The sequence below is a fragment of the Aspergillus clavatus genome, genomic scaffold, assembly GCF_000002715.2.
Source record: "Aspergillus clavatus NRRL 1 1099423829797 genomic scaffold, whole genome shotgun sequence".
NCBI lineage: Eukaryota > Fungi > Ascomycota > Eurotiomycetes > Eurotiales > Aspergillaceae > Aspergillus > Aspergillus clavatus.
In genome coordinates, this window is record NW_001517102.1 from 879203 (window position 1) to 905217 (window position 26015).

Sequence of the window (26015 nt, forward strand, 5' to 3'; positions counted from 1 at the left end):
CCCTGAACACTCGCGAAACATCTCCTACTCCGGACGAGATCCGCTATCCTCATATCAGCTCAAATGCGAGAATACATCCAGCCATTTCTCCCCGCAGCCACGACCCAGACTGTCCGTGTGGATCATCGTGGCTTGGGACATGTGGCAACCTGCAATGGCATTTGCGCAGCACAATGGCACACCCGCGACATCTTGTCTTGTGCCTATGTGACTTATATGCTTGCCGTTCTCTCAAGCGCCACTCGCCTGGTCTAATATGTGAGCTTGAGGTCAAGAGAGAGCTAGTCAACTTAGACGGGTCAGATAGTAAGTAGTCCGTATGGAAGAATTGCGATCTAATAAGGTCGTTCTTCATATCTTTTCGACTACTGTCCCTTCAAATTCTCTGAACCAGCGAGTCAGTCTATTGATAAACGAATAATAAAAGCTCTGGGAGGTTGCTTGGATGTTTGACCTGGGATATCTGTTGTATCACGTCTCATCGAACAGGTGTGCCTAATGAAGTAACATATCGCTTGCTGAAGAATATGTTTCCATACCGATATCTCTTAAATGTATTCACGCCGCAATTCGAACTTGCAGCTGGCTGTGAGCATCATGATTGCTCAATCGAAGTTGTTCTCAGCCTCCTTCTAGTAGTATCGGCTTCGCATTGTGGAGAAGCGTAGATAATACAGACATATATAGCATTCATATCAAGAATCTTATGTCTATTGTCTTTGAGCCTATTTAAGGGAAGTCTTCGGCGACAGCCCGATCGTCATAGACATACCCACACTGGCGCGAATTGTCAGGCGTTATCAAACCGACCAGGTTTGCCAGTTGGCCGCGCTGAGAACCCCGAAAAATAGTTATCCAGACCAGCTATATCGTCCATTCCCCCCACCCAGGCAACGTGTTGATCTGGACGACACAGTACTAGGCATCCCACATTCTTGTCAATGCCATATCCAACGTACGCACCGTCGTCGGCAAACGCCTTCCAGTAGTCCCAGCCAAGATCCGCGTCAAAGGGATGAAAGATGTCCGGCAGGTCTAAGAGATTGAAGGATCCTCTCGGACTCGCATGGACAAGGACAATTTCGACCTGGGGACGGCGTGGCCGACTGTATCGTTGGTTCCAACGTGCCAGATGAGATCGTTGCTTAAACCCATTGACAAATGTGAGCAAGTGATCCCAAGCGTCAGAAAGTTGCAGATCACCGGAAAAAACTAGCAGACGCCAGGACCCATTGCTTGCAAGAATATTTAATAGAGGCACCTTCGCACCGTCTGCATGGTTGACCACCGGGAAGGATGGTATTCGCATGCCCACGGTGATATTCTTGGCCCGTGTCATGTTGCCACTTTTCTCGTCACTGGCAACAAGCATGTTCGACGAGTATGTCACTTGCACTCCCGACATGAAGCCGGAGTATTTGTCACGCACCTCATCCAACTCCCCTGTCTCCTTCGCCTCATGCTCATAAGCCTGCACCAGCACTGAATCCATCTCCATCAATTCTTTGGCAACTGGACGACGTTCCGCCTCATATGTATCGAGGATGATGAGATCTGCCACGCCCGTAAGGACGGCTCCCAGCTTCCACACCAGATTATAGACATCCTGCATGGATACATTCATGCCTTGACCGGCCATTGGTGAATGGGTATGCGCAGCATCGCCAGCCAGGAAGATTCTAGACGGGTCAGACGCAGAGCTTTCAAACCCTAGGAACTTCTTTTATACCTGTCATTCATTCTGTACTGCTCAACCATGCGTTGTACGACCTGTAAAGAGAGGTCAGTGGTTGATTATCGGTAAACCAGCGCATCCCTTACTGGATAGATCGACCACCAGTCACAATGCTTGAATGTCAGCTTGTATGGTTTCATCGATTTCTCTACAGCCTGGATGAGCGCTTTTGGTGTGTCTTCCGAGTTCTCCTGCGCCTTTTGATCGGGATCGTCGTCGCCTTTCACCTGGATGTACAATCGAACCAAGCGGTCTTCTCGCGGCGCGGTCATGATGCTACCATGACCTGGGGACTGAATGGCGCAGGATTGACGGATATCAGCTGGAGAGGGTCAGTGAGTGGATGGGAAATACCAGAAAAGCACCTACGGAAATCTGTTATGGGAATGACATCCAGCACGCCCCATGTAGAGTGCTCCGAGTGACTGTCCATCGGGACCTTGAGTTGCTCTCTCGTCCAGCTATGGGCGCCATCGCACCCGATGAGATATCGCGGACGAATTACTTCGGTCTTACCGCGAGAGTCTCTCACCTTCACAAGGACGGGAAAATTGGCGTCAGCCTCAGAATCATCATTGGGGACAAATTCCAACCCTTCGGCTTTGGTGTTCCATTCTACGGAAATGCGACCTTGTTGGGCGATATAGTCCAGCAGGACCTGTTCAATCTGGCCTTGATTGTATAGCATCTGTCCAAACTGAGAGAGATTTCCCGGCTGAGATGGCAACCGCTTTCGTCGTTCAATGTGCCCGGTCTCTTTGTTTGGGCCCTGGGCGATGTCAGTTGTGCGTACCAACAACCAGGGTTGAACCATACCCAGTAACACATTTCGACATCATGGACGCCGTGCCGCAGAATGGGATCAACAATTCCGAAGCTGTTCAGAATTTCCATTGTTCGGTGTTGGATACCGTCTGCGTGGCCCGTGGGTGTCCGGCCGCGTTTCTGGTCGATAATGCGCGTCGTCATGCTATAGTGGGAGGCCCAGCTGGCGGCCATCAGTCCTGCTGGGCCAGCGCCTATAATCAACAGATCAATATTAGAGGGCATTTTTGGGTAACAATTGAAAGTCAAAACTACAGTATCGACATATCATAAAAGTGTGTTAAGTCAGAGTAGTGCTTGTCTCTTTCTCACTATCTATCCCATACTATTCTATGCCTCTTCTTATTAAGCCCCAGCTCCACTGGCCACCGCGTACCGACGTCATGATGATTATTCACCTATAGTTTCTTCATAGTCAAGAAGAGCAAATCTGGGGGGAAAGAATGAAAGAAACAGGGAGATGGATTGCATCAGTAACTCTTCCACGGAATTATTTGGGCGGACGGAATATACTCACTGTAGTCCGTGTCCGCCCGCCAGGAATCCTCCACCTGCAAACCGGCCGTTTGACACAGTGTTTCCTGATCATCCGCGTCATATTTATGACTTTTGACTGCCAAGAGCTTTCTCCCAGCGGAAATTGCCTTGCCGGACAGGGCCACATCTTCCCGTGGAATATAGTACTGGTTGTGACTCCCATTCTCTGGATCCCAGATCCCTTTGACATCCCACCGGTCGAGGTCAAAAGCTTCGTGACCCAGGATCTCGTTGGCCCGCACCAAGCCGTTTTTGATGAACCGGTAATTAGTCCCGTCGGGGTCATTATATGCAGCAAGCACCCGGTCTTCCTGCTTGCATCCATCGAGCCCGATCAAAAAGGATGGCTTGTTCTTGGCCGATCCGGAGAGAAAACTAGACAAAAAGCCAGCGATGTCTGCTCGAGGAAAGCTTCCCAAAGTCGACCCCAGGGAGAGTAACGTCTTTGGTCGTGATTGGATCTCGGGCCGTTGCAGCCATCCACGACCATCATCGTACGTCCCGAGAAGACCGAAGCACCGCACATGACGGAAGCGTCCTGGGGGCACCAAACTCAGCGTGCGGTGCAGTTCAGAAAAAGAGACATCTAGCGCAAAGTAGTCGACCTCGCGCCCCAGTTCATCAAGGGCCTCCAGCAGGATATTGATCTTGCGTAAATTTCTGTCAAAAGTAATCAGGATGTGATCTTAGACACGGATCCCTTGGACACCTACCCACTCCCCAACTCTACCAACATACTGCCTGAGGGGAGTTGCTCGGCGATCTGATACTTGCGCCTCTCCAGGATAGAAATCTCATCGTTGGTCAAGTAATAGGACGGGGCATATGTGACCTCTTCGAAGTAGCGTAGTCCTTTCTCGTCCCAGAGCAGAAGTTCCGGCATGGCTGCCGATTGGGCTCCATTACAGGCGGCATGAATGCTTTGTTGCAAGGCTTCTTTCAAGTGCGATTCTTGCTTGTCAGAACGAATGTCCAGGATATTGCTCGCAACGGAATTTCCCGGTGGGAGCTGGTGCCAGCTAGGTTTGACATGCAATCGAGGGGAGACGACGTTGTCAAACATGGTGGATGCAGGATATGGAGACTTGGATCGATACAGCTACAATTGAAACTTATCCGCCCATTAAATGGCTCTTTTGAACTTCGTCAATGCCATCTTTTGTCTGATCAACAGCCACTGCCAATTTGGATGAAGGGCTCATGACGCAAGCCTGGTTACTCTCTGGACGAGAGCAACGACGGGAAGGGCGTATGTCATGGTGACTCTCGAACCATGTCCTGTCCTTCGGTCTATTCATATTCTGGCTAGCATATGGCCGAACTGATTGCTGCCTTCGATCGTAGTCATCATATCCGGGTCGGCACTCTTCATCCCCTACCCAGTGAGCTACGTTGGCTCGCAGGGACAGCCTCACCGGCTCTTGCATCATGCAACGTCCGGAATTTAATCCAACCCCCCCCCCCCTCCCTTGCATACCTCTGCTACCGGTACCACTCAAGCTCTCTATGGACAGTGCGGCGGCACTGGCTGGACGAGATCGACTGTCTGTGTATCTGGCGCGTCGTGCAAGGTGTTGAATCCTTATTACTCCCACTGTCTTTCTTAAGGCTGGTTCGGTCTTTCTCCCATAGGTACATTGTTGTATCCTGTATCGCCGACTCGGACGATATCATACCATCTGAATCGCGATCATAAGACCGCAATGGAACTGCTGCAGCAACACTTCTCTTGAAGGATGCACGTTACATATATTATTGAATGCACAGAGGACGTGTTGCAGCACGTGCAGGCCAAGAACCAATAGCCGCACCACAGCCCCCCACGCAGGAACTCTCCACAATCCAGCCACTGGTGCAAAATCCTCGCTGCTCGAGGTGTCAGCAGCAGAACAGCGTTACAGTGCATGATTCCCGCTTTGGGGGCCATCCTGCACGATTGACGCATCGCTTGTGGTAGAATTTAAATAGGACGGTTCAGTAGGCCGCCGAATACCCATTTCTCCGTGTCCCAATCCCTTTGTCTTTCAACTCTCAACATGCTTTCGAAAATCATCATCGCACTTGGCCTCGTCAGCTCTGCTGTCGTCAGTGCCTCCCCCACAGTATATCTCATCCGTCATGGAGAGAAGCCGAGCGATGGTGGCAATGGGCTGAGTGCTCAGGGTCTGGAGCGGGCGCAATGTCTCCGCAATGTGTTTGGCAGCAACTCTGACTACAACATTGGATACATCTTGGCCGAAACCCCCAAGAGCAGTAGGATAGCACGTATCCTGTGACCCCGAGGTTGAACTGACGATATGATGCAGGTGGCAAACGAGCACGTCCCTATGACACTGTTCATCCCCTGGCGGACGACCTTGGTTTGACGGTGGACACCTCTTGTGATCGAGACGATCCCAAGTGTGTCAAGAAGGCTGTCAAGGCATACGACGGGCCAGGCAACATCTTGATCTGCTGGGAGCATGACGCGTTGACGGATATCATCAAGAAGCTGGGAGATCATAACCCGCCCACATATCCGGACGATCGGTAAGTCAAGACTACCACCACTCAACGTTCCTATCACTGATCAGAGGCAGTTTCGATCTGATCTGGACGGATCCGTATCCTCACACTGCAATTACAGCGGAGAGCAGTGAGCAATGTCCCGGCTTGGATAACTAGGGGATGCCTGGTTCGATGAGTAAAGGTCTAAAAGAGACACAAGAAAGTACCATAGATTGGCTAGAAAATCAGATGCTCATTAATCATTACTTTGGTTCTATCGAGGATCCTTGTTAATGGGTGATTAGGTAGGTCAAAGGGTGAGATGTAGTACAAAGATCAATCTCATTAAAATTATGGTAGTCAAATTAGCATGATCCCAATCATTGTTATGTATCCTGGGAGGTAGTGGCTTTATCTTCTGTGACTATTAACAGTACAGCGCTCCAGCTAGTAAAGGTTGGCTATACAGCATGAATGTCGGTATGCGTTGAGGGCACAGCACATTATTGACCATCTAGATCCTATTTTACTGTGCCCAAGGATGATGAAACAAGAGCATGATATGCAACCCTGCGAGAGAATAGTCCCTATGGGCGATTAGAGTCTGTGGAATTGCCGAATCGGCGCCACGACTCCAAAATGCCTCATACAACACATGCATCAGGGCCTCGTCAATAGTGGAGGGGATAACTATCGCCTAGCAAAACGCCCGTCTTTTGCTTAGCCTGCGATCACAGCCAATAGATAGGATCTCGTTGGAGCATCCAGGCCCTAATTGAGCGGTCTGCAGCCGGCCGATCCACTTCGAAAGCTTAGTTGGCCAGGCAATGCTTGGTCCAGTGAGGGCAGCAGCCTACCAGACTGCTTTCTTGATGTTTGATGCTATCGTGGTATGAGACAAACCATTCCCAACAAGCCACCTGGATTACACCACCGGAGGGGCAGACTACATAACTGGGCTGTGCCCCCTCCCCCCCTCTCCCCCTCCCCCCGCTCATGCCCTTCCTTTCTCGCCCAAGTTCTTTCACTCAACAAGTTACTCCCCAGCCTTTCCGTTGATATCTCTCTACAAACAGTGCCCATATCCATTTCCTACTAGCCAGTATCATGGGTTGGTTCGGTAAGTATCAGAGGCAAAATTACTTTCTATTTGACCATGTCTAACTGATGCGGTCACTCTAGATAACGACAGCGATCAGGCCCAGGCCTACGACCAATTCCAATCCTATAATGGTAGCGAGGAGCACAAGGCAAAGCTCAGCCATGAGCTGATTGCGGGTGCTGCTTCGTTCGAGGCGGCCAAGGCTTATGAGGAACATGTGGCCCGCAACGGTCTGTATCCCTTCATCCCAGGTTCTCGGGACAAATACTGATATGTCCCAGGCCAGCCGGAAAGTCATGCCAAGGCGAAGGAGATTCTTGCTGGCTTCGCTGGTGCCTTTATTGATCGTGAGTTCGAGACCAAGGGGCTCGATTTCATCGACCGGGAAGAGGCCAAGAGACATGCCGAGAGACAGTTGTCGGATGCTTCCTACCAGGACTACTAGCCGACCCCTGCTATCTCTCAATATAGGTGCGATGGAGTGGATGTCGTCACACCTTGAATCAGCTTCATGTATATAGATGATATATAGACACAAATAGCACAGACATGCATGTCATACTGGACGGAAAGTTCAATCATGATCATCTTTCGGCCACAAAAAACATCTTATAGATCCGCGTTTCAGCCCCCAATCATGAAACGTTGATGAGCTTCACCTTTGCACGGTCGATGTGGGCCACTTCCAACACCTTCGCTGTCTGGATCTGAACATGATTTTTGGGCATCGGATAATGTTCGATGCGCCCCCCTTCCTGGATCACGCCCGTTCGATCCAACCAGTTTCGAGCTCGTACGTAGGGGTCAAGCCTCCAGTAATTCGCTCGCAGTTGCTCAATTACTTCGGCTCGATGCGATTGGATGAATGGTGATCTGCTCCGAATCATGGAGTCTAGTCGCCTCAATCCATTGTGATGCCAGAGAGAACAACTCCTCGCTAATCACCTGTCGTTCCAGCAGCAGGGAATCACGCGTCTCATAGTCCTTCATCGGGTGGTTTTCATCTGCCTCGGGCTCGATGTACGGATACTCATACTCCCATTCCTCGTCACCGCCTAATTCGCTGATGATCCGACTTGGCGGGATGAATTGGGCAAGGTCGTCGACTGATTTGGTGAAGTGGATTTTTGTCGCAACATCGGCGTCAATCCAATTCTTGATGACTTTCCAAATACCTGTGAGCATCGATGATATTAGACAAATGTCTCAGGATTACACAAACGGCATATCCAATACCTGTACACATGCGTGGGGCGTTATGGATTAGGAGAGTCCCCAAAGTCTGCGGATAATATGACACGAAGCATCGAATGATGAATTTCACGGTGGCAAATTCCTGAGGAACAATGTGAGCAAGACATTGTGCACCAGGCGTTTGAGAGCTTACCATGTTTGCACGGGTAATGTCCGTCATATCAAAAATCACAGTCTGCGGGTGTGTTAGCCGACGTTTCTTGAGGCCTCACGGCTAATGCACAAAGGCACAACACATACGGCACTTTCTACTGGAGGTGCAATGAGAAGCCGAGCCGACTCGATGAGATGTGTAATCAGTCGATGAAGACTCGCCTCCGTCTCCTGATCGGGTCGGTGCAAGCGGACTCGTAATACACACAGGGGGTGATCCCAACGGTCGACTCCACGGACGAAGCATTTCCCCTTCCGCAGTTGACCCAGAAACTCGCGTTCTAGTTCGGCGCCCGAGGAGCGCGACGAACCTTGCGATTGTTGAAGCGCAAAAAGCTCCCCTGCGGGTAGAAGCTGGTCCTCCACATGTATCTCCTTCATCCGCCAGCAGAGCGCCTCCAGGACCTGGACAAACGCCTTGCCTACGTTCCATTTGCAGAACCCTAGATACCGGAGCAGCCATCGGTCGGGAGATTCGTGCTTGGCAGCTGTTAACATGCCCCATCGACCATCGTCCGGCGTCAAGACCGTCAGGCACTTAGTGGCAGATCGGGCTTCGGACGGTGTCAGGCCGATGGCGCGCAGACTCTGGCCCAGAGGCGTCGTCGAGGTCGCGAAGGAAACGGCGCTGGCTCTGCGGGAGAGAATCGAGTCCGTCCGGATCAGCCGCGAGTTTCTGCGGGAGAAGGAGGAGGGGCCGGGGAAGCCATCTGATCACGATGGACCAGTGTCCACAAGCGCGCCCATCGAATGCTCAGGAGGCGGCGCGCCCGCACGGCTACTGGTGGTCGGTGCCCTTTTCACATTTTCCAGTTTCCTCCTCGGTTTGACTCTAGTGGCTCTAGTGACTTGGTTTAGTGTGACTTTTTGTGGGAGTTGAGAGGAGACATAGTTGGGGTGACTGAGTGAGTACGGCGTAATGGGAATATGATTAGTCAGGCCCTTTTGCTGTAGAGCTCAGTCATGTGATTCCCTAGCTGGTTTTCAATGGCTGTCGGTGATTGGGTCTTGGCTAGCAGGGTAAATCCACAAGCAGAGCCCCGATGATTGGCTTCTACAATCTTGCCAAGCACTGCCAAGCAAAAAGCAAAAAGCAGAAGCGGTGCTGATGTCATCCTGCCCGTGACATCACAGGATCTGGTAGTTGGTTACCTAGTCTTGTGCAGGTACACATACTGGAGTGCTATTATTTCTATTTCTAGATATCATCTCCTAGCAAATAAGTCCGTATGATATCATAAAGTCAATTCAATTCTATATGCACTTTCAGTGAGCCTACTGTTCCCGCGGATTGGCGAAATAACAATCTGGATTCAAGTCATTATTGAGTAAATCGCTGCTAAGAAATGCTCGGCTCCAGATGATCCAGCCCCTGAAGCACAACTCCTGTATATGTACATTGGTCATAGAAAAGAAAGATATCATAATCTCATCGTACCAGCAGATCACTTGCTCTCCTTCTTGGCCTCCTCGGCCAGGTTCTCGGCTTGCTTGGTCTTGTCAGCCAGCACACCTTGGATCTCATCGATCGTCTCCTTGAGCAGCTTCTCGGCTTCCTGTCCCTTCTTCTCGGCAAAATTTTGGAGAGACTGCAACTGGGAAAGAATGTTTGATCCGCCGGGCAGCTTCTTGGCAACTTTGTCGAGGTTGCCGAGACCGCTGTCCTTGGCCTGGTCCACGGTCCGGCGGATGTAATTCTCCAGGTCGCCCACGTTGCCGGAAGAGGCGCTCTCCTTGATCAGGCCCCAGATCTGTCCAAAGTTGCCTTTCTTCAAGGCATCGCTGTTCCCCTCGACCAGCTCCTTCGCCTTGGGGTTGCGGTCCAGATATGGCTTCACCTCCTCCATCCCCTTCAGCCAAGCTTGGTCGCCGAATTTTTGGAGCTTCTCCTTCTTCTCGGCGGCCACCTTCTGCAGTTTCATGGCAGTTTCAGAGGTCACACCGCCAGCGATGATATCTTTGATCTGTTGCCACGTCCGGTCCATCTCCTCCTTGGCCTGGGGGCCATAGGCGTCGCTCATCTCCTTCAGCTGGTCGAAGCTGCCCCCAACCTTCTCCTTGAGCTCAGGGTGGTTGTCCAGGATATTGTCGGCGGATGCGCCCGCGAGCTCGTACAGTCGACGGAAGTGCTCCTGCAGCACGTCGCGGATCTTGACGGCAGTGTTCACATCCAGGCTGCCCTTCTTGGACACGTCTCGCAGTTCCTTGTAGGCATTGTTGACGATGTCATTGAATTCATCTCCATGGTTGCGCTTAATCTCCTCCAAATCATCAAACGCCTGGTCGACGTATCCCTTTGCGCCGGGAATCCAGGAGGCGTAGCTCTTGGCGGTATCGCGTAGCCAGCCGAACGCCTCTTCGGGGTCGGGAGTCTTCTGTGCGACCTTCGCCTTCGCCTGATTGTAGTATTCCTGGGTCTGATTGGCGGTTTGGATCAGCTTCTTCGCGCCCGAGAACTGGTACCAGGTGTATCCGGCCAAGAAGGTCACAGCACCACCAGCAAGACCACCGACCAAGGCGGAATTGGCCCCTCCCGACGTCGATTCGGACGAGGTCGAGTAATGTGCGCGGGGATTACGGAAACGAGAAGCTCTGGTTTGACGGTAGAGCTGCTGTCTAGCACAGCCGGTTGCGAATCTCGGGCTTCGGCTCAACATGATGGATGTGGATAGATAGGATGGATGAGGTGGTGCGTTGGGGAGGGAAAGAATCGAGTCGATACGGTCGATTAGTGGTAGAATTGATATTGAAGATGTAGTGAAGATGTAGTGAGGATGTCTTCTAGTGACATGCAGGCCCAGTGACAGTATTTATAAGTGCACATTCCACGATTATCTTGGACAGGTATTTATTGGTGATGTCTGTGATGTCTGTGATGTATTCAGGGCCGTCGATGTCCATTGCGTCATAGTGGCGCGTCGATGGTTCCGAACATTCCCTGTTTGCAAGCAGCAGTCAAGATTTCGGACGGTGGCTGTATTATCCCAGACACAGACTGACGACGTAGTCAAGGCATTTCAATCATCACAGGCAGTTCTTTCGGAATCCCCAAGTGTACGTTGTGAGGTCTATTGAAGAAGTCTCCCAGACGTCCCAAGTCGACCGAGAGCTAAGTGTTATGCTTAAAATTAATCCTGCACTAGTCCGAATCGAGCGCCACCCCTTTCATAGGTAGACAACAACCCTCATCTATCTGGAGTATAGGTCTATTGGAAAGGGGTTGGAAGGAAAGAGGGGTAGTCTAGATCACTGTATAGAAAGGATAGAAACTTAAGGCCTGAGAAACCAAAGAATCGCCTGACATACGAACCGGAAGGGTAGAATATGTCCTAGAATATATATAGTCTGTCGCGGGTGCAAAGGCGAAAGTACACAGACAACATGCAAAGACTAAATAGCTTTGACCATAGCTAGCTCTTCAAGTCTACAGATCCATCTTTTCTTTTCTTCCCCAAAGCCGCAGCCACTCCTCTATTCCCTTCCCGGCAGCCTGAAGCTCAGCAGCGCACAAAGAATGAACCTCTTCACTCTGGATCACCTTGAGTGCTCGCCGCAGGTTTCGACGAGATGGATACTCCAGGGCGTCGGTCACATAGTTGCCGTCGGCTGCGTTGAGAGCAAGCACAATGGGATAGGTGAGCTCCCTGTTCGACAAGTCTTCAGCCAGTGCGCCTTTGAGCTTGGCATACTCCGACGAATACACATTTTTGCAGTCGTTCTGGAGTTGCGAATACCACCTATGCCCGTGGTCAGTATATCTCCTTCCAAGCGACTGCCCTAAGTTCATACGCAATTTGGGTCATCGTCTTGTCCATCGAGCTGTCCTCCAGCACCAGATGTCCGAGCAGTTGGAACAACGCCCCAGTTTTGAGCGAGGCCATCCGCCGATATGCTGCATCTCGTTCCGGTGCATGATTCGGAAAACTGCTGAGGCCGTCCCGGCGCCAGACCAGCGAGAGATCCTGGCCCGCAAGGATGTCCTCCAGGTCTTGCATCAACCACGGCGCCAGCTGTGGGAATTCCACGGTCGTCTTTCTCAGTAGCTGTGTGACTCGGTAATACGCTCGATTTGCAGTTTCCGATGGGCCGTATATCCTGTGAGCTGCAGTATGCCCTTTGCGATAGTCGCTCCCGTCAGATATCTAAGAATCCGATCATTAGCATCGTGCCCCAAAAGGTAGTGTTCCTTGCGGTAGCTATACATCATCCACCAAGATCAGACAAAGATGGATAGCATCCATGATTTCGTTGACAATCTCGTATTTGCCGGGGTCATCTTCTTTAAGGCCCGGTGATAGTTTCTCTATGAAGGGAGCCCAGTGGTGCCGACCGTAGATCTTCCGGATGTAGCTGTACGGACATTCAAAGGAGGTGATTCGCTCCGGGTCTTTCAGGCCAATGAGGTAGGACTTTTTAGACCATATCTGAAAAACTGGTAGGCGATCAATGATGTTCGAGATCAGATAGTAGAAGAACGCAGGAAGCAGCAGTATGATGATTGAGAGTGGCTCCTCCTCCAGCATCGAAGGTGGGACTTTCATCGTGATTTTGGCATCGGCTGAGAAGTCCAAATACAGATTCATCAAATTCGAGTCTGATTCTGTCCGGTGGAGAAGAGTTACTTATTTCGACTCCTTAGCTGGCGCACTGCAAGGTCAGAAATTCAGTAAGTAAAGTAGGTTGCCTCCAGCACTCCTCCCCAAGTTTCCATTTCAACCGCAGGATAGGTATGCTCCATAAAAGGCGGCTGAGCGCCAGTTCCAAATGGACTGAGGCCGTGTTTCATCTCCCAGGTCACACATCTTCCCCTGACCAGTTGTATGCAGTGTCAACTTCTCTTCGTCTACGGTCAAGATAGATGATTCAATGTCTGGCAAGCCCCTCCGGACTACCACGCAGTGAAACCGATTGTCGATCTATTCGTCGTGGGAATGGGAGTTGGTTGGATTATCAACTATGTCGGAATGGTTTACGTCTCCTTCCATGACATGACCTACGGAATGGCCATTGTACCTTTGTGCTGCAACATCGCCTGGGAAGTGGTCTATGTCTTCATATATCGCCCCCAAAATACCTTGGACCGCTTCAAGGTTATCGCGATTTCGGGATCTATTTGCACAGTTATCTTCGCCCTTTTGCGGCGGAAGTATTGGCCCGAATGCTTCTCTTGGCTTGGAGAGCCTCTCGTACTATGGAGCTTGGCTGCTTTTTTCATGATAGATGGGTCATATGGGGTATGCTATTGGTATGTCAAGCGATATGAGCAGTGTGGAAGGGAGGGAAAGGAATCATAGCCAGGTCTCTAAATTGAGGACTGGCATTGATGAGTGGACGACGGAATTGATATGCATCATCCCAGACACTGAATGTATGGACCAAGTCCAAATTTTGTGATGTTTGATAATGCTACTTTGGTGTCGAAGCCAGCAACATGGGATACTGGATTGTATTTTGTTCTCGATGTGATAACTAAGGATTATCAGTGGCACAATACATCAGTATACCCACTAGCTATTTGTGAAATGGGCTGCCAACATCAAGATTGCTACTTCTTTTCATTTGGATAGATCCATGTGAACAGTTTTGATTGCAATGTTCACTATCATTTAGGCCAAACGAAATTCAAGAGAGCTTGTTGCATCCATGCTGCATTGTCAAGTCGACCATGTTTTGATACCAACGGACATCGGTGGTTAGCTAGCACTGGCAGATCACTGCCCACGTACCTGCCTCAAATTATCTGACATGCAGAAAGACTGACTCGGAGATGTAGCTATTGGGGGATTTGTATGCGTTCTGCCGGTTTCGTCAGTCTGGTTATAAACGAGTGTTCAGTCAAATAAATTTCTGCTCATCATCTGATGGCACCATTCGAAGACACCTTCTTTGCCCAAACTCTCTCTCGAGGTCTGTTCTATGCACGAGCTTTGGACTGAATCTATAAAAAACATGTCGATCATGAATTGGAGTTTGCCATAGTAGGACCAAGCGACTCGCATATGTTTCCGGTCTAACATTGGAGGCCGATAGAGAAGCTGCAGAGTGACCAGACCACATTCAGCGGACCATCCAGCCCATTAAATTGAGGATTTACGGCGGATGGAGTGATATAGACTAGCGACCAACTTGCTGAACCTGGACTTTGACCGGGACCAGCTGATGGCGAATCTTTACACCCAGAAATTATAGCCTTCGCGTCCAAGGCTGAAGATGGAAAAATCAGAATTTACCGTTATCATCGTCGGAGGATCGATAGCAGGACTAACGCTTGCGCACTGTCTAGCGCGTGCAAAAATCAACCACGTTGTCCTTGAGAAAGCAGGCAATATTGCTCCTCAGGTCGGCTTCCATTGGCATACTACCCAATGGAGCGCGGGTGCTTGATCAGCTCGACATCTACGATGAGATTCAAAATCATATTGAGCCATTGGAGCGAGCAATTGTGTGCTATCCAGATGGCTTCAGTTTCAGTTCCTTCCATCCCAAGATCGTTCATGAAAGGTGCTCACCGAAATTTCCTCTATGTTTATGTGAAATATCAGCGACGGTTGACCTTGACGTGTTTAGATTCGGGTTTCCCATTGCGTTCCTGGACAGACAGAAGCTTCTGGAGATTTTATATCGGCGGTATCCTCATCCCGAGCGTATTCACCTCAACACGAAAGTCACATCTATCAGTTCAGCTAGGGATGAGGTCTCTGTGGTCACCGCTGGTGGCAATGTATACCGTGGTCATCTTATTGTTGGTGCGGATGGCGTTCATAGCCGAGTCCGCACAGCGATGTGGGAGCAGGCAGAACAAAGGTTTCACCGCATTATAGAGGATGAGAAACAAAGTGAGTTGTATTAAAGCGGTGATACAGGTATAGCCCATGATTGACATAGCTACTAGGTACGACAGTGGAATATGCCTGTATTTTCGGCATCTCATCAGGGATTGCAGGTCTCCTGGTCGGAGAGCAGATCAATGCGTTCTTTGATCATCTCACAATTATCACCATTCATGGGAAGCATGGCCGAATCTACTGGTTTGTGATTCGAAAACTACCCACAAAATACACATACCCTGAAGGGCCACACTTTACCACGGATGATGCTGCCTTGGCTGCTGCAGAGTTACGAAACGTGCGATTATACGAACATATAACCTTTGGACACCTCTGGGATACACGGGAGGTCGCTTCTATGACCGCATTGGAGGAGAATGTATTTCGAATGTGGCATTATGACCGGGTTGTTTTGATGGGCGACAGCGTTCACAAGGTACTTCCCTCTGTGAATACCCAAATGGTACTATTATGGTGATATTCCTAAGTGCTAACCTTCTATAAAGATGACGCCCAACATCGGCCAAGGCGCAAATATGGCTATTGAAGATGCGGCAGTGCTGAGCACCCTGTTGCAGCAACTCCAGAATGACCAAACTGGAGCTCTTCCCAGTGCCGACGAACTCGAGCCTCTATTACAGCAATTTCAGCGCATCCGGTGCAAACGAGTCCGGTCAATATACTCTATGTCAAGGTTGCTGGTACGGCTCCAGGCACGGGATGGGATCTTGAATACCTTGTTCGGTCGATACTATGTCCCATACGCTGGAAACCTGCCGGCTGAGATTGCATCGCAGGCCATAGCCAATGGGGAAATCTGCCAGTTTCTGCCGCTGAGTCCTTTGAAAGATGGCTGGAGACAGTATCAACGCGGAGGATGGATAATGTACTTACAGACACTGTGGGTGATACTGTTGGTGCCCTGGATCTCCCTGGTGATGGGCATGCTACCACTATGGTGACCCACAGGAGTCTTGGGGTTATATGTAACTGTGTGTCATCTTGAGATCGAGCCAATACCCCGAGGATGAGAGAATTGTATCCGTGCCCCAGTTTTGCCAGCGCATACACATGATATTTGATTGGCTGAATGCAAATCAGGCTGAAAAGGCCAAGTTGGCGCGCTCTCTGTATCAGCCTCGTCTTGGCCTCGTCGCCATGCGATAGGTCGTAAGTCCTCGTATTCATCTATATGTAGAATGATTCCATGGGGTCTATATTCAAAAGCGATCCCAAACTTTTACCTTATGAATACTCCCAACGGCGGTGTTTTTCTGGACTCTTCACAAGAAGCTTCCAACAAAGAGTCGTCTTCACAGATCTCGGGCTCTACATCAAGCCGAAGTCATGCCTGAAGAAACATATTTGCCCCATGGGCTTGCCCGAAGCGGACTACAGGGCCCGGAAAAACGAAAAGGACATCTTCGAGATGAATCACGCCGAGGAGGATCCGTCGATCACTATACAGTTGGGTGGATTTGCGCTTTGCAGGAGGAATACGAGAGCGCTTGCCGAATGCTAGACGAGGAGCTGAACGATCTCGAGGTACTTGACGAACGTGATAATAATACATATGTTTTTGGTCGTATTAGTGGTCACTGCGTGGTTATCGGATGTCTCCCACCAGGCAGATATGGAACGAACTCGGCATCTCGCGTTGCCCAAGATATGGTGCGCAGTTTCCCTTCCCTACGGTTCGCCTTGATGGTGGGCATTGGAGGAGGTCTACCAACCCCCCAACGTGACATCAGGCTTGGGGACGTTATAGTGGGAACCCCGAGTGGGACATTGGGTGGGGTGGTGCAGTATGATCTTGGGAAATTATTGCCAGGTGGCAGCTTCCAACCAACTGGGCATCTCGATGCTCCTCCAGATAAGCTACTGGGCGCAATACCAGAGGTCCGACGACGCTACAACGACCCCAGAACGGCCGAAAGCATTGGCGAGCACATCCGGCGTATGGACGATATGCCTGAATACCGACGGCCAACCATAGATTATCTTTACCACTCTGATTGCACGCATCAAGGTGGGCAAAATTGCCATCTCTGTGACAGGAATCATGTGGTAGAGAGGCCAGACCGCGCAGGGCGGGCTGTGATTGTTCATTATGGGACAATTGCATCTGGCAACACTGTGATTAAGGATGCCATCATGCGCGACCAATTTGCAAGTTCAACCATGAACCCTTTGTGCTTTGAGATGGAAGCAGCCGGACTTATGAACAATCTTCCATGTATGGTGATCCGTGGGATATGTGACTACTCTGACTCACATAAGAATGATGAGTGGCATAACTACGCGGCCCTCACAGCTGCAGCTTATGCCAGGGAGCTGCTTCTTACCTTGCGACGTCACAAAGTGGCTCAGCTACCTCTCTGGAAGGAGAAGACCAAACCCGTAGGTAAATTGATCTCTGCTGTACCTTCTGGAAGCCCGCTCGTAGAGAGGAACTGATATATTCGATCAGGTATGACACATGTAGCTCAAGGCTTGGGACAGCTTCAGTCCTCCATAAGTGAGGAGAGAATAGGTCGCTGGCTGTCCCCAGCAGATCCTTCGACTGATTTCAATGGGGCGATGCAGGTCAACGACTCGGGGCCTATCAAGTTCTATAAAAGCAAAAGACGGATGATCAACCGGGTCGATGTCCCGTGTACCTGTCCTGATAATGTTGTCGTAGGTACTCTTTGCTCATTGATTTACAGTCATGATTTTCAACGGCTTCAGAACTGCGTGCGAGGACTCAAAGTTGAAGAAATGAGCTGAAGTGACCTGCCCCAGGAGATTGCGACTACTACTCCCGCCGCTCATTTGCGGGGGGTTCTCTTCGGTCAGATTAAAATGCACAAAAATCCCGGCGAAGGTCAATTGGTCTGGGTGACCATTGGCAGCTCCCACTATTTGGAGCAGGGGCATGAGCCCTTTTGCTAGGTGTATGATGGAGAAAATGTTCACCTGAAGTGTTCATGCCTACTCAGCAACAGAGCAAACAACCACTATGATAATGAATCCATGTTCCCCTTTCATAGCAAGTGACGTGCCATTGTAGAAAATGAAAAGCCGCAGCCTATCAGAGATAGAATGTATAGACTACATGCTGAGTTCAACTTTTTCAGCCTTGCCAGGGCCGACAGGTATCAAACGGCCCCTAGCTGCTCGTTTGTATCATTAACCATAGAAATGCTTTCGTTCTGAAAACAGATTAATTGATGGGGATCAGCTGCCTTCAAAGCGAACACAGATAGCCAGTCACATCGCGCCTATTGATGAACATAATGACTAGTGCTGCATATTCTTCCTCTTTGTGTTTCTCGGCCACCGAATCTGGACCGGGGGAGAACAGCCTCGACAACGCAAGTGGAAATCAGGTTGCTCTTAGTGTCCCATGGTACATTTAAATTAAACTTTTAGGAGTCAGGCTATTGCCTCGGCCTTATTTTGACAACTATGATGAATGGTTGCTCATACAGCGACCTAATCACAGCGTGGAAGACCGCTACTAGTGACCCACTGATGGTGTGCGTCTACTTCGTGTGATAATCAGTTGTTGATTGGACTGGAAGAAAATCTGCAGAGAGAGAGAGAGAGGCTGAGACCAACCGGTTACATAGTCTACTCCATAGATAGGATCTCTCGCTTATGGAGTACATTCGTAGCTTAGCCAGGATGTTGTCAATCCCTGAGAGGGTAAGCTCCCACAGCCCCTAAGCAACCACCGCGCCGCTTATTGGCGGCCAGAGGAATAAGGCGTTGTCACAAGGAACCGTCAGCCATTGATAGGCAATGCCACCTGCACACGCTCGTATAGGTCTATGCTCACTATTTCATGGTGATAATGCTGACCGAATCGTCGCACTGTGGCTGAGACGGGTTGGGCGAGGATGAATACACAGCCTTCAGACCTTTGTTAAAGGGCCGTTCTTCTCTTTCTGTTCTTGTTCCTCTTTTATTTCAATCATCATCACTAAGTACAGTTCCATCAGCCCCAGTATAAGAGAGAATAGATTCAGCATCTTGTGTTGATATGATGCTCTTCTTGATTCTGTTCCTCTTTCCATTCGTAGCGGTCTCTCAATCTAATGACACCAACACAGACGCCACATCAGGCGACCCAAAGCGCGTTGGGTGGATATCCCCTGACAACCATCGCAGCACGGCTGAAATCATCTGGAGCTGTCTTGCAATTTTTTTGGTTTGCACATGGAAATGTATGCATCTCAACATCCCCAGCGAGCGGGAGCGCGGTACGACAGAATGGGTCAAATTGCTCGGGGTTCCTCTCCCTAAGCCGTCTTCGGAGCTACGCTGGATGTGGGTTAAGCGAGTCGGGTGGATGTTTATCTTGGCAATTGCGCCGGAACTCGGGGTCATGATTTCTGTGAGCCAGAGGCATGAGGCGGAAGAGTTGTACGAAAGGCATAAACACATGGGTTGGTCAGTAGTTCATGCCTACTATGCCACCATGGGAGGTTTTTCGATAGCGATCCCGGAGGAGGAGAGTGAGAATAAATTAGGGGACACATCTGCTTCCACTAATCCAGCAGCAGCGGAAAGTGAAAATATAATAGCTTCTCAGCAGCTGGACGCCGGAACTCATGTTAAGGATGTTGCGGTCAAGGGGGAGCCTTCAGTCGAGGAGCGGTTGATAGGACTTGACAACGTTGAACAGAAGACACGGCTTCGAATCAAGCGGCTGGAGGGAAACGATCTCGGTGAGTGAACAGCCCGATCACCGCCCACAGCTCAAATGGTTCTCTGACCGGCCTGTGAATGTTTCATTTTGCGCGTTCTCTAGTGCAACTCGAAGAACTTGGTATATTCCCTGCCACCAAAGCATCCGACATCAAGAACAGGGCTCTTCCCATTACCACCATTGATGATATCCAGGACCGGTCGAAATCAGACTCGTTTACCAAATTTTTCGCGCTCCTCCAATGTGCCTGGCTTGTGATCCAAAGCATTGCCCGTGCTTGCGCAGGACTCCCAATTACTGAGCTTGAACTGACCACTCTTGCCTTTATATTTTGTGCTCTCATCATGTACTGGTTCTGGTGGGATAAACCATTTGACGTACAGACCCCAACAATCCTCTTCTGCCCGCCAGAAAAGGCCAAACAGATGCGAGAAGTCATTAAGAAGAGATATAGATTTTTATTGGAAGAGAATGAAGACCCAAGCTTCCATCAGCTCAGTTTTATGGCAGCCGACGGGTTCTTGGAGATGTTTAGCAGCTCCGCCGAACACCCTCCCCTGACCCAAAAGCTGTCCCCTCTGTCAGTCGCGGTGTCATTCTATTTAACGGCTTTCATCTTTGCCGGATTACATTTGATTGCCTGGAATTGGGAATTCCCTACCCCAATGGCAAGGACAATGTGGAGAGTATTTGGACTAATGATGCTGACGTCTTCTGTACTCCCAATGTTCGGATTTTGGGTGAGGTCAAAATTGAAAGATGCGCACGGTACAGATGACGTGGGGTGCTGTGCCCTATATTGTGCGATATGTTGTTGTACAGAGAAGCCGCCTAACTGTTGCTTCTGGGTCTTTGGAATTATCCTGTTTTTGAGCTATTTCGTTGCCCGGGTTGGGATTCTGTTCCTGGTGTTTTATTGCTTTCGGGCGATGCCAGCTGACGTCTACTCAGGTCTGAGTTGGACGACCATCTTTCCTCACTTCAGCTAGAACGGGACCATGAGCGATCCAAGACACCTGCCTGATGCAGCAGGCCCGCCCTGAGTAATTGAGTAATCAGGAGCGTGCTCTCCGTCGCTTAGTGCAAATTAAATAAGAAAGAAGAGAAAGAGAGAGTTTGCATCTTCTTAGGCTTGCGGGACTAGACAAATCCTTCCTTAGATATTCAAAAATGAGGTACCGTCAGTTTTTTTGGGACAATGATGGTACCTCTAGGCGCCAACACAGGCTCAAGGCTACAATTTGATGTATACATCACTATGGAGTATGGCCCCATCCTTTTCTGCATTTATCCCGTTGGCTTTTATCACCCTGCTCGTCTTAGATGAGGCAGAGGACGCCAGTCTAATCAGCGATAGAGACAGATCTGTGGTGCCCCTATTAGGATCTACCGATGAAGAGGGAATTATGGGCGCCTAGTCCGCTGATCAATGTTACGCAGCGTTAAACTGACACATAACCAAGTCCTCATATGAGAAACGGGAAGGTTGAGGTACATCGGACAATTAATTTTATCGAGGCACAACTTCGCTGACCATTCAGAATTCTGAGATAACCGCGCACCATGCGGGATACAAGCTCCTTGACCGTGTGTATCTACACAAAACGACTGCGCGCTGAACGTGGAGCCAGTGTGATGAGAAAGAAGCCCCCTGCTTTCTTGTCTCGATGCGGAAATGTCTCACTGATTGGCTTGTCGTACAATTCGGGCCTCAGACTTGATTTTGAGCAGAATTCATCAACGTAGGCATGTAACTGCCATTCCCATACTCAAACAACGATCATGAACGACTCGCGAACACTGCCTTTAATATTTTGTTAATAATGCCGCTGTTGTGATGCCTTTCGGGCTCATCAGAAAATTCTCTTGCGGTGGATCATCATAGAGCAGCCTTATTCTGCTCACCTCCTCGAAACAAACTTATTCGCCCAACCAGGCAGAATAAGGAGCTCAACATGCTGTATATCTGCGTAGGATCTGCTATCTAGTATCTCATTTGGAGAGGAAGGTAATAGGTCAGGTCAGTCAGACCCTGGGGCGTCCAAATTTGTCAGTCCATATCATATATTGATTCAGCCTTGTATTTCTATATGACCCCTCTTCTAACTCAATGTGCCTACGCTATTATTATCATCTCTTGCCAGCTCCCTATTGTGATGAATTCCAAGCTGTCGTCTTAATCTTCTCGGCTGTGATTTTCAATTCCACGTTGCAAGTATATAATCCATAATGCTGGCCACTACAACTGCCCACCTTCCCCGTACCCACATTTACGCCGCCCAAAGAGTGCATTGAAGATCTATGGGCTGCTAAAAGCGCCGGGTACACCTGGATGAATCTGGGCCCCATCAATGTAGCGAAATGTCTCCCATCTGGGTGGGCACCGTCTACTTATTTTTCTCCTGGAATCTGCCCAAGTGGCTATGTCATAGCGACCGCATTGGAGATACATTCAGGAGTACTGACAGAGACAGTCGCAACATGTTGTCCTGTGTAAGTCCAACTGGAATTGAACCCTCAAAAATTCAATATGGTTCACCTAATGACTTCCATTTGATTCCCCTAGAGCCGCATCAAATACATATTCCCTACGAGCGAGTGCCACAACATCGGAACTCTGGTGGGCTACTGAAGTCTGTGCTTGGCAACCGTCAGCGGGCGTGATAACCGAGTATCTTTATACTCAGACCGGTACGGATGAATGGGAGACAGTTAGAGCGGGCTCTATGACCAGCCCAGGCTCGATTAATGCTTATGGTGTGTAGATTCGATGGCAATCAACTGATTTTAGCGCCCCAGCAGCCACTGGGGCCGTCACCAGCACACAACCGCCGCCAGCTGAGACACAAAGTCCCGCAGGAACCTCGTCCAGTCTTAACACCGGTACAAAAGTGGGGATGGGACTGGGTATTGCTGCTGGTGTAGTTTTAGCAATGGCTCTTGGGCTGGGTTTACTATGGTTCCGACGACGAAGACACCAGCAGCGCGGACTTGTTGCCAAGCAACATTTCTCTTGTTCGGTGACTGGGAATTCCGGTAACGATGGACAGCGGGCTGAGCTGCCGGCCGTGAGAAGTCGATCATTCAATTATGAGAAGGCAGAGTTATCAGCCAGCCCTCAACTGACGTCTAGGACTTTACATCCTACAGAACGGTTTGAGCTAGATGTATCAAGGATGAGTTGAGAAGTGCAAGAAAATGGTAATCTCTACGAATTTAAAGTGTTAGAAGAACTTTCGGTATGCTCTAAATCAAAAACAAATGATGATGGTGTTTTGTTTCGCTTTGGCAAGAGGGGTATTTTAGAAAACAAAATCTTGGATCATTAGTTATCCCCCCTGGATACAATCGCTGAACATTGTGTGTGTAGAATAATTCATTAGCTGTTAGCTTTTTGGATTAAAGAGCATTTACTGATATTCTTTATAGACTTGGAAGATAGACCACTTGATATTTTGGCTTCGAATATAAGATGGATGATGGCTTATCTACCTCTTAGCCTTCAACTATCATCGGCTGCATTTCCAGCGATAGACTGGTAATAGAGATCTATTCTCGTCTTAGGCACATCCTTGGACTGGTTCTCGAAGATAGTATCCAGGGCCTTAACAAGGGTATCCTCCAATGAGGTAAACCCTCCCTGCTTACCCATCTTCTTCAACACTTCAATGCTGCGCTCATTATCCACTTCGCCGGCATCCACGACGGATTCGTCAATGGGTTTGAACATGATCTGCCGTGGGTATCGTCTGTGCAAGATCTCAAGGATCTGCGACCACGTGTACCTGCCTGCAAAGGCTAGCAAACGCTCATTTCTCACATCTTCAAGTGTCAAGGCTCCCAAGAGCAGCAATGCTGTATCCTCGACATCAACATACCACTGTGATGGTAAAACTGACGGTGCAGCTGGGTAGCCCTTGGCAATGGCATCGAGAACTGCTGAGGTGCTGCGATAGCTCATGTTCTCAGGGGATACAGCTGTGCCAAAGTTCACGGTAGGCACGACTGTGTTGAAGGAGAAGACTGGCATGTGCTCGCGCACCCATGCGAATGCTTCCTGCTCGCTACGTGCCTTAGAGGCTCCGTAGAGCATAATTCCATACAAACGGGGGTTGTCCTCGCTGTTCCACGGCTGGGACGTTTGTTCAATGGCTGCTGTATTCCAGGTAGTCGAGTCAATCCGGTACGGCGTACCAGTTGTCGGGAGCGCGCACGCAGCCAGGGACGAGGTTATGACAACGCTCTTGATGCTTGGTTCTAATGCAGCAGCTTCCAGGAGCTGGAGATTTGATTGGACAGTTTGCTCAATGATCGCATGGTTTCGTGGGTTCATATCCATGTTCATAGCGATGTGGGCGACCCCGTCCACGCCTTTAAGAGACCGTTGGAAGGCATCGGGGGCATAGATATCGGGTACCTCAACAAGTTCGAACTTTGGACCGAAGTATGTTTTCATCCAAGCATTGGATGCGAGAGAGCGGACAGTACCACGGACACAGTAGCCGCGCTGCAGGAAAACTTGGATGGCAACGCTGGCGACATAGCCATTGGCGCCGGTAACGAGAATCAGACCTCCTGGAGGAATTGAAGATGAAGACATTTTTCCCCCTCTACAAGAGATGTCAAGGGATGTTGATAGAGGATGGATCCCACCTTGAAGATGAGGCCGACAGGGAGCCTTATATAGACGAGTAGTAGCTTATGTGGAGACTATTAATACATGTAAATATCAAGCCGATACTGACATTCCGGTGCTCATCAAGGCAACTTCTACCCTACGATGACGCATTGCCTTTTGCTCAATTCCAAGGCGCCAGTTGGTTGCAATGAGGTTATTGCACTTGCTGACCTCATTTAATTGTTACTTTGTTCACCGAACATTTTATCTTCTAGCTAGTTAAGGCTAGGTTGAGTTACCTTTTTCTCATAATGAGGAAAGTGATTGGGCGGCGTATTCCCAATCGGTAATCCGAGGGCTGATGCAGTTCAGCCCCACTGTTTGTTTCCATTTGGTGGCTGAGTACTCCATAAGATAGTTCTCCGTTCCCATTCTTGAACTTGCTACGACCTCATTCTCACACACGTCCTATGCCTACTAACTCAGTTTCGATGTCCACAAATCCAGCGCCTGTGCTTTTCACCCACACCATCCTACTACCATGGGAGGAGGGTCAAACCCCCACACTACGGACTCTCGGAATCCCGGACCAGCCGCGCAAGAAGCGACCCCACTGCAAAAGCCGGCGAGGGTGCGTTGCATGCAAACAGCGGAGAGTCAAGGTATGTCAGTCTGATTTCACTATAATGAATATCAATACTGCAGCTAATGAACCAGTGTGATGAGAGACTTCCATGTTCCAGCTGCATCAAGCGCAACATTCAATGTCTACAGCCATTCCATCAAAATATCATTGCTCCAAGCCTCTCCACACCCAGTGCATACTTCATGTCAAACAAGAATCCTCAGATCAGCCTCTTGCATCTGGAGTTATTTCATCACTGGGATAAAGAAACCCGATCAACGCTCACATTTCCCGAAGTCTGGCCCGTCATCATGCAACGGGCTTTTGATGTACGTCTATCATCCTTATCTAGGCTAATAAACCTTAGTACTAATCTCCTCTAGGAAGAGTTTATCATGTCTGCTATCTTATGTATTGGCGCTATGCACCTTGCAACCCTCTGTCCGCAGACCACCAAATACTCGCATGCGTCACTGCAGCTAATGGCCAAGACGGTTCACCTCTTTCGCAAAAGCCTATCATACCCTCTGACAAAAGATAATTGCGAGGCCCTGATGGGAACAGCCCTTCTTCTTAACTATATATTATGGTGCGACCTCGGCTTCCTGGATGCAAACTCCGCAGCCAGGCTGGATCTCTCTAAGGATCAGCTATTTCTCATCAGCCCCGGTATCGTCCAGGTGTGGTTGCAAGCAATTCCCTTGTTCATTAACAAGGGAAGCGTCTTTACTCAGATTATCCATCGAAATCCGAGGCTCAACATTGAGCAGGCTCTGATCCAAAGAAACGAAGACCCAACACGCTTCGTAGAGTTTCTCATGAAGATTTGGGATGACCCGCGCTATCAGACTTGTGGTTCCACGGCTATCAAGATGACAGCTCCTGGACCTACATCTTACGCTTGGCGTCTTCTTCTTGGGCTGGAGACAGAACTGTCATTATTAGGTAGATCTTTACCATGCACAGCGGCGTTAATTCCAGAAGGGCATGATGAGAAGAAGAAACTAGCGCATCTTAAGGATGCAGTCACAAGAATTACTACTAATCAGACCCCCGTTGACCACCCTGATGCATCAGTCACACTGTCATCACAGTCATCTCACTCAAATTTTGAAAACATCATACGCCGCATGTCACCTCTCTTCTGCTGTGCATC

At 49.6% G+C, this 26015-nt stretch overlaps 12 protein-coding genes across 12 annotated transcripts, besides 2 other annotated features; 6 read left to right on the forward strand and 6 right to left on the reverse strand.

Moving 5' to 3' along the window:
• Positions 1 to 790: 790 nt before the first annotated feature.
• On the reverse strand, positions 791 to 2785 carry ACLA_008430 (putative FAD monooxygenase; the record flags this gene model as incomplete). The annotated part of the gene is made up of 5 exons (XM_001273508.1): positions 791 to 1679; positions 1730 to 1770; positions 1822 to 2057; positions 2105 to 2504; positions 2552 to 2785. The coding sequence occupies 5 exons, from the start codon at positions 2783 to 2785 to the stop codon at positions 791 to 793; spliced, it is 1800 nt and encodes a 599-aa protein (XP_001273509.1).
• A 245-nt stretch (positions 2786 to 3030) lies between these two features.
• On the reverse strand, positions 3031 to 4160 carry ACLA_008440 (class I SAM-dependent methyltransferase; the record flags this gene model as incomplete). Its single annotated transcript, XM_001273509.1, has 2 exons — positions 3031 to 3757; positions 3811 to 4160. 2 exons carry the CDS (start codon positions 4158 to 4160, stop codon positions 3031 to 3033), a joined length of 1077 nt encoding a protein of 358 aa, XP_001273510.1.
• Positions 4161 to 4409: 249 nt separating this feature from the next.
• ACLA_008450 (uncharacterized protein) lies at positions 4410 to 4793 on the forward strand (the record flags this gene model as incomplete). Its single annotated transcript, XM_001273510.1, has 1 exon — positions 4410 to 4793. One exon carries the CDS (start codon positions 4410 to 4412, stop codon positions 4791 to 4793), a length of 384 nt encoding a protein of 127 aa, XP_001273511.1.
• Positions 4794 to 5133: 340 nt separating this feature from the next.
• On the forward strand, positions 5134 to 5761 carry ACLA_008460 (putative phosphoglycerate mutase family protein; the record flags this gene model as incomplete). Its single annotated transcript, XM_001273511.1, has 3 exons — positions 5134 to 5350; positions 5404 to 5626; positions 5671 to 5761. The coding sequence occupies 3 exons, from the start codon at positions 5134 to 5136 to the stop codon at positions 5759 to 5761; spliced, it is 531 nt and encodes a 176-aa protein (XP_001273512.1).
• A 930-nt stretch (positions 5762 to 6691) lies between these two features.
• Positions 6692 to 7131, forward strand: ACLA_008470 (DUF3759 domain-containing protein; the record flags this gene model as incomplete). Its single annotated transcript, XM_001273512.1, has 3 exons — positions 6692 to 6704; positions 6767 to 6916; positions 6968 to 7131. 3 exons carry the CDS (start codon positions 6692 to 6694, stop codon positions 7129 to 7131), a joined length of 327 nt encoding a protein of 108 aa, XP_001273513.1.
• A 389-nt stretch (positions 7132 to 7520) lies between these two features.
• On the reverse strand, positions 7521 to 9267 carry ACLA_008480 (CRAL-TRIO domain-containing protein; the record flags this gene model as incomplete). The annotated part of the gene is made up of 5 exons (XM_001273513.1): positions 7521 to 7861; positions 7923 to 8022; positions 8074 to 8115; positions 8181 to 8803; positions 9246 to 9267. The coding sequence occupies 5 exons, from the start codon at positions 9265 to 9267 to the stop codon at positions 7521 to 7523; spliced, it is 1128 nt and encodes a 375-aa protein (XP_001273514.1).
• A 271-nt stretch (positions 9268 to 9538) lies between these two features.
• On the reverse strand, positions 9539 to 10750 carry ACLA_008490 (uncharacterized protein; the record flags this gene model as incomplete). The annotated part of the gene is made up of 1 exon (XM_001273514.1): positions 9539 to 10750. The coding sequence occupies one exon, from the start codon at positions 10748 to 10750 to the stop codon at positions 9539 to 9541; it is 1212 nt and encodes a 403-aa protein (XP_001273515.1).
• A 90-nt stretch (positions 10751 to 10840) lies between these two features.
• Positions 10841 to 10870: a microsatellite.
• A 77-nt stretch (positions 10871 to 10947) lies between these two features.
• Positions 10948 to 10971: a microsatellite.
• A 546-nt stretch (positions 10972 to 11517) lies between these two features.
• ACLA_008500 (polyprenyl synthetase family protein) lies at positions 11518 to 12634 on the reverse strand (the record flags this gene model as incomplete). The annotated part of the gene is made up of 3 exons (XM_001273515.1): positions 11518 to 11830; positions 11883 to 12235; positions 12296 to 12634. The coding sequence occupies 3 exons, from the start codon at positions 12632 to 12634 to the stop codon at positions 11518 to 11520; spliced, it is 1005 nt and encodes a 334-aa protein (XP_001273516.1).
• Positions 12635 to 14303: 1669 nt separating this feature from the next.
• Positions 14304 to 15882, forward strand: ACLA_008510 (FAD-dependent oxidoreductase; the record flags this gene model as incomplete). The annotated part of the gene is made up of 5 exons (XM_001273516.1): positions 14304 to 14432; positions 14482 to 14594; positions 14661 to 14929; positions 14986 to 15356; positions 15427 to 15882. The coding sequence occupies 5 exons, from the start codon at positions 14304 to 14306 to the stop codon at positions 15880 to 15882; spliced, it is 1338 nt and encodes a 445-aa protein (XP_001273517.1).
• A 385-nt stretch (positions 15883 to 16267) lies between these two features.
• Positions 16268 to 17377, forward strand: ACLA_008520 (5'-methylthioadenosine/S-adenosylhomocysteine nucleosidase family protein; the record flags this gene model as incomplete). The annotated part of the gene is made up of 1 exon (XM_001273517.1): positions 16268 to 17377. The coding sequence occupies one exon, from the start codon at positions 16268 to 16270 to the stop codon at positions 17375 to 17377; it is 1110 nt and encodes a 369-aa protein (XP_001273518.1).
• Positions 17378 to 19133: 1756 nt separating this feature from the next.
• ACLA_008530 (uncharacterized protein) lies at positions 19134 to 20605 on the forward strand (the record flags this gene model as incomplete). The annotated part of the gene is made up of 2 exons (XM_001273518.1): positions 19134 to 19635; positions 19719 to 20605. 2 exons carry the CDS (start codon positions 19134 to 19136, stop codon positions 20603 to 20605), a joined length of 1389 nt encoding a protein of 462 aa, XP_001273519.1.
• Positions 20606 to 23118: 2513 nt separating this feature from the next.
• Positions 23119 to 24216, reverse strand: ACLA_008540 (NAD dependent epimerase/dehydratase family protein; the record flags this gene model as incomplete). Its single annotated transcript, XM_001273519.1, has 1 exon — positions 23119 to 24216. One exon carries the CDS (start codon positions 24214 to 24216, stop codon positions 23119 to 23121), a length of 1098 nt encoding a protein of 365 aa, XP_001273520.1.
• Positions 24217 to 26015: the final 1799 nt, after the last annotated feature.